The sequence below is a fragment of the Vespa velutina genome, chromosome 5 (assembly GCF_912470025.1).
Source record: "Vespa velutina chromosome 5, iVesVel2.1, whole genome shotgun sequence".
NCBI lineage: Eukaryota > Metazoa > Arthropoda > Insecta > Hymenoptera > Vespidae > Vespa > Vespa velutina.
In genome coordinates, this window is record NC_062192.1 from 638,975 (window position 1) to 645,943 (window position 6,969).

The 6,969-nt window shown below is 31.9% G+C and overlaps 2 protein-coding genes across 3 annotated transcripts; one reads left to right on the plus strand and one right to left on the minus strand.

Annotated features, from left to right (window-relative positions):
• The first annotated feature begins 425 nt into the window (after positions 1-425).
• LOC124949555 (afadin- and alpha-actinin-binding protein-like) lies at positions 426-3,381 on the plus strand. Of its 2 annotated transcripts, none has more exons than XM_047494818.1 (6): positions 426-1,781; positions 1,863-2,027; positions 2,088-2,285; positions 2,441-2,572; positions 2,654-2,765; positions 2,855-3,381. In XM_047494818.1, exons 2-6 carry the CDS (start codon positions 1,890-1,892, stop codon positions 3,067-3,069), a joined length of 795 nt encoding a protein of 264 aa, XP_047350774.1. In that variant the 5' UTR covers positions 426-1,781; positions 1,863-1,889; the 3' UTR covers positions 3,070-3,381. The 2 variants fall into 2 exon arrangements, with proteins under 2 accessions (XP_047350774.1, XP_047350775.1); XM_047494819.1 differs by having other exon boundaries at positions 2,654-2,729.
• LOC124949554 lies at positions 2,295-6,200 on the minus strand. Its single transcript, XM_047494817.1, has 2 exons — positions 4,406-6,200; positions 2,295-4,308 (listed from the first exon to the last, which is right to left on the minus strand). The coding sequence occupies exons 1-2, from the start codon at positions 4,532-4,534 to the stop codon at positions 3,445-3,447; spliced, it is 993 nt and encodes a 330-aa protein (XP_047350773.1). The 5' UTR covers positions 4,535-6,200; the 3' UTR covers positions 2,295-3,444.
• Between the last annotated feature and the right edge of the window lie 769 nt (positions 6,201-6,969).

A 6,969-nucleotide genomic window follows, 5' to 3' on the forward strand; every position in this document is an offset into this window, starting at 1 on the left:
ATATATTATAAAAGCAATCTTCTACATCTTCGATAAAGACTTTGTTGATACGATTCATCTTTTAATCCTATGGACAAAGAAAATATAAAATAATTTGTTTTTATCTTCTAAATATTCTGATTTGTTATGAATAAGGTTCGTGTTTGTACATAGAAAATAGCGTAAGAAAATAAATTTCATTTTTTTCATTTTTAATACGAACGAAAAATCGATTTAATCTTACGAAAGATGTTCGAAAAGAACAATTTTTATTGTTACAAAACGCGTTTCAAGAAGGTCATATGAAACAAACACCTAGAGCCACCATGTGGCATTGTTGGAAATTATTTTGCAGGAAAGCTTATTAGTTACCATCCGTTTGTAGTGCATGTGACTTCAGCAATACTTGTGGACAAAATATGAACTACAAGTGCATTAGGGTAATACTAAAGCCACTATGCGTCTCTGTAGCATCGTGTACAAGTTTTTCGTATTATCGTATTACTTCTCTCGTACAACCTAACAATCGAGTTAATATGTAATAGAAATTTTTTCTACGTAGTAAAAATAGTGGTACATGTGACAGAAGTAAAAAAAAAAAAAAAAGAAAAAACAATCATATGATCAGATTATACGTCTCTAAAGGCAAATTAATTAAAAAGTTTTGTTAAAGAATGTTTGATTATAAAATTATCGAAAGTATTAATTTATAAGTTTTCACGTTTATAAAGGAAAAGTTTCGATCTTCACGGATCGTAGTAAAAAAAAAAAAAAAAAAAAAAAAGAAAAAAAAAACTAACTCCGATAATTCTCGAAATTAAGAAAAAGCACATTTTTGCCATAGAATTATCTGTCGAAAGAGTGACCGGGTTATCGTAGTTTCTCTGTGCGTTTGGAAACGTTCAGAAAATCTTAGGATCAACTATTTATGGACGCAAAAATAGCAGAGATAAATAGACAATCGCTACAATACATCATTCAAGCGTGTATATGAAAATCAATAGTGTTTATGAGCTTCTTCTCTTTTGCCGTAAATTTCGAGAGGCGCCACAGATCAAAACTTTTTCTAAGCGAATAATATCGAAAACGACAGTATTTATTTCAACAATGAAAACAAGCATTATTGTTAATCAATTTCAATAGACAAATTCTCATTTTAAAGACCAAGGTTACATCTAGAACATATCTTTTTTCGAAATATTTTGAAAAAGCGTTTCATTTGTGCATAAACTATTGTCGAAGAATATCACTCTTTAAGATGAATTTTTTCAAAGAAAATAAAACTTTTTCAAAGATTCGTAAAAGATATATCCTAGATTAAACTTTCGTCCTTAAAACGAGACTTTGTTTATCGAAAATCATTCGAGAATTATTTCTCTTCTTATTGATGACGTAAATCATAATAGAAGAATGGGTAGTGAATAACCTTAACGCCATTTCTATAATTCAATTGTTAGGTTAAGCGAGAAATTTATATTATCTATCGAAACTTTTGATACGATAGATCCTTATAAATATATAAAGTATTGATAATAATGTTTTCCTCGCTTATGCCTGTAGTTCATATTTTGTCCATACCTGTCGCTTTAGTCACACACGCTTCGAGCAAAAGATAATGAACGGTTTTAAACTTAGATACTCGTGTTTATTTTCGTCCTATCTTTTCGGTTATATGTACTTACATGTCCGGACGTCGTTTCATCAGAATACTTATTTATTTCTCCGTTGTCGATGATTATTAGCGATTTTATATTATCTATTATCATAGTGTTTATAATATTAACATCGCATAAATATAAAAGGTATGTTGATCTCATATAGTTTAATAGGATCTATATCGAATATATTTAAATCTCATTATATTTGGATTATAATTTTCACAGATAGATCGTATAAAGATCAGAGGAAGTATGTCGACAGAATTCCAAAATCTTTCTTCCGTAAGAAATTTTAAAGCAGCTCTGGCTATGAAACGACATTTGGGAAATCAAGAAAAAAGCTTTTGCACTACAAATAATCTAGAAGAATCTTTATCTATATTGGCAGAGGTAAGATAAAAGAAGAAATTTAATTAGATATGATGTTCATTCAATGATATCTATTTATAGGAGTTAGAATCTTTTAATATTTCACCAGTGAATGTAGATAACAGTGGAATTGAATCAATAGAATCGCTAAAAGAAATTTCTATGACATTGATAAATTCATTATGGAAGTTAATACATAAACATAGGATGTTAATGAAGTCCCACGATGAACTAAATGATACCTATGCAAAGATTTCAAATGACAATAATAATTTGAAGGTAAGATCATCAAAATTATAAGATCTTTATTCATATTACATATAATTACATGCTGCATAGGGATATACCTTGAACAGTAAGTAAATTAATATTTATGATAATTCTATAATAATTAATCGATCGTGTAACAATTAATAGATTCGTTTTAAATATAGAATCATGTTAAACGACTCAAGGAAGAATTGCAGAAAGGACATACCATGTTGGCACAAATACGGGAAAAGGAAAGAAGACTAAAAGTACAAAATGATGCCATTTTACGTGATTTAAAACAAGAAAAAAATGAGGTGACCAACTATAAGTTATATATGATTTATTTTTAATATCAAAGATGTTAGAATATCTAACAAGTTAGTCTTAAACTGCAGGTAACCAAGTTAAAGAAGCAATCGTTATCGAAGGACAGTCAACACGAACACGAATTAAGAAGGATCATACAGAGCGGTAATAAACTACGGGAACAGTTACAGAAATCTGCTGGTTCATATAGTTTCAAAATTTATTATTACTTAATCTATGATTATTATCAATTAATGCTTTTCAATCCTTTCCTTTGTATTTTCATGTAGGTACATATGTACCTAAAGAGAAAGTAATACAAAAGGCACAGACTGATCATGAAAAAGAAGTAATGTTGTATAAACAAACGATATGCCGTTTAGAAGAAAATAACAGACTGATGTTACAAGAGATTAATGACTTAAAAGACTCGTTATCGCTTCATTCCACTGCTATCGATTTGCAAATGGAAGCATCTGGAGTTTGGACCGATACGGATGCATGAATAAAACTACATAGATTAATGACGATATTCGCGACGATACGAAGATGTGGATGAGATTTAAGATACGATAATAGATAAAATAACGAACCGATCATATCGTACCTCTGTAATGCACTGATTTTTTTTCGAAAGATTATATCCCGTCTATAAAGTGCACCCTTGCGCATAATTTCAAAACTAATCACATACATAATGAAATAGTTCCTAATAACGTTGTTTCTTGTAGCATAAAATATTTTTACGTAGTAATACTGATATTTATTAGATATTTTTAGAATTTTGTATATTTCGAATAAACTCAATTGTTGTGTAGATTTTGAATTATGTCAGTTCTTCGGTGAATACTACACACAGACGTCTTTTAGATCGAATTAATTACGGACGAACTATCGAATACGCGAAGAATAAAAGTATCTCAAAGAAACATATGATTATGCTCGGTCTATTTCCATTTTCCCCATTGCTTTTTGGACATTTGCAATTGCCTGCTTTGCAAATGGTATTGTTGCTTTCCAAAACGATTGGCGATTGATTTGACGGTTGACCTCTCGTGTAAATGATAGCCGTGGGCAATCTGTTACCGTAACTCTCGATTTTATTCGACGACAGTCTGAGAGAACTTTTACCATCTGCACACGTGCTATTTATCTTTATATTCTTCGCACCGAAGACATTCATGCTTACGTTAAAGAAAATATTGTCTCGAATTATCGCTAGGTCGCTTCCAATGGAAAGATTTCCCGATTTCTGCAACGCAAATTTCGAATTAACGATCTCCACTTTGGTAAAGTGTCCAAAGTTTAACAACGTCGAGATGTTTCGAAATTCGCAATTGATTATTTGCAAAGTTTCACCCTTTTCCGATATATTGAATCCTTCCATACGGGATATCGTAACATTAGCCATAACAAAGTGGTTCGTTTTAATCGCCGTAAACTGTTCTTCGAAATAATCGATGTGAACATTTCGTATCTCAAAGTGTTCGATGTTTTTTATATTCAAAAATGTGTCGTGCATGACAAAAGGTATTCTCTTTATATTCGACAATTCGAATCGTTTCAATTCGACCGAATTAAGAAACAATTCCAAAGTAAAAGGTTCGTTAATGTTCTTTACAACGAGCTCTTCGAGTTGATTTTCCTCGGTGAAACTGGAGAAGAGTAGATTTGCCGTCAAGCACGACGATAAACTCAGACTCGTCACGTTCTTATAATTGTATTCGTCTGGTAGATACAACTTCTAAAACAAAACATAAATGGATTAGAATGCGAGCGAATGCGAGATAATAGATGAGAACAATTTCGAAACGTTTCTGTGTGTACATATATATGTATACCTGAGTCCCATCGCACTGGCATGTAACGCGTTTATTATCGATCTTACACTCTTCGCCAATGGAAGCCACCAAGCTAAATGATAATAGCAATGTAAATGCCGTTATTAATATATCTTTAACTCTCGACATATTTCCTTGGTGATTTTATCCTTTTAATGGTTCTTATATATGATTATTACATCAATAAAATAATTTCCAAAGATTTTTTCCAGGACTCACTCGTTTCCGGTGGAAAAGAAATAAGAAAATTGATTTTTCTTATATCTTCGCTTTGATTAGAGATCACATTCGTTACGATTCCTTACAAAGGATCCAAAATTGAAAATCGTATTTTCTTCCGAGACTATCCGAGATAGTAATATTCTATCTTTACCAGATAGAAATGACTTTAGTTCACTTTTATCACCGAATTACGTTTAATATTCTTCGAGATATCGTTGAAAATCTATGTCGAGATCAAACAAATCTTTTCCTTTACGAACCGTCCGATTCTCCAAACATGATTGAGATCGAGCACTACGAAAGTCGAACTATTTTATTCATCCGTGTCTCCGTGTCCTTTTCGTTTACACTTCTCTCTCTCTTTTTCTTTCTCTCTTTCTCTCTCGATGAAGATGGACAGTTCTTTCGTACCGCTTTTTACGATGAGTGACGTCCTCGTTATCGAGCTTACCGTTGAAATATATTTCAACGCATAAACGTTACCATCAAAATCGTGAACGATTATACTCGATATAACTCAACGACTATAACGTCGACAAACTGGACTCGAAACTTTGCATTGCGTTTCAAGTTCGTCAATGTGAGAGGAGGAGACTTTTACGGTCAGAATATCCTGCTGGCGTAGCCCATGCGTGGAACTACATTTCATTATTCGACGATAACTTTTGTTGTAATTCTCCGTGTTGAATGTTCCAATTGTTTTTCCTATTCTTTTCGGATGTTGTAAAAATATAAGAAAGATCTCTACAAGTAGAGAATACAACTTTTTTCTCCTTGCGTCTATAACGATAGTAACTTATGGTGCAGATATTAAAAAATAGCAAATATTTATTATATCCGTTCCATTTGACGAAGATAATTGAAAAGATCCTATCGGAAGAAAGTGCGATCGAGATATATTGGCTTTTATTGTTTGCATTTGAAACATTTTGTTTGAAGAATTTTTTTTTCTCTTTTCTTCCTATAAATTCTATTTTTCTTATTGTCAATATCAAAAAAAAAAGGAAGAAAGAAAGAGAAGGATTTTTAAGGAAACACAGACTTTTTATTCTTCCTCGAAATCATCAAACCACGATGAAAAGTTTCCTTATATCTTTTCCGTTTCGCTAGAGTTAAATATACACACACACATATATATATATAGGGTGCTGCAGACGATATCGTCATAAAGTCGATTTTATATTAGATGAATCGACTCGATCGTACTTATTTCTTGACGTGTTTATGCACATTATGTACATGCAGATGTAGATATATATTATCTACACCTGCAGCCGCATAATCATGACGTTCCTCTAGATTCGATATTAGCGTAAATTAATTTATTCCGAATTCCTGGAGTAATGTAAGCCGGTAATACGCGCAAATTGCGCGAGAAATTGAAATTTAGATTAGGCTTGAGACGATATCAATAAATCTTTCGCTTATTAAAATTCTACTAACGTACAACATTGACTGAAAGACATTTCGATTCGAAGAAGAAAAAGATAAGAAAGAGAGAAGACGAAAAACAAGAGAGATAACAATTAAGAAATGCGACACACGCGTCTGTACATAGTAAATACATATATATATATATATATATATATATATATATATATATATTTTTTTTTTTTTTTTTCTTTTTTTACTATCGGCCTTGCCGACGAATATATAAATCTATTTAATGTACATATATTTAATAATAATAAATACATATGTGCGCGTTTACATGCACGTATTCATAGATCTAACTTACAATATGTTACAACATTCGTTGTTGTTTTACGATTCCGTAAAAGAGAAAAATTAATCATTTAAATACGGTAGACTCGTACGCTTCGTAATAACCCATTTAAAACTCGCTTTCTATCTCGTTTAGAGATACGAATCGAAAGAGGAAGAAGGGTAGAGAAGGGAAGACACTGCCACATCCTTTGCGGTTGACTACCGAAGGGGAATACCAGAGCCGTAATTTGTATGCATGGAGATATGCTCGCTATTTACATATGTATAAATGTCGCGTTAACGTATCTCAGTCTCCTTATTTTGCGAGCATCATCATCGTTCGGGACTTCTTTTCTATTTTCTTTTGCTATCATATCTCATACTTCTTCTCTTTCTTTTTCTCTCTTCCAAATCCTCCCCCACCCCCACCTCCCAATCCCCTCTAACTCTTTTTCTTTATATGTGAACGAGGAGAGAAAGAAGGGCGAGGGATAGAAAGAGATATTTAAATGTGTTTTGTGTTTCGGTGAAATAAATATAATTATTTTATGTTATTAATATAATTTTATACAAATTCCATATGTTACTTATATTTTCTGTTAATAGTACGGAACGTTCGAGTTATTAGCTCGAAT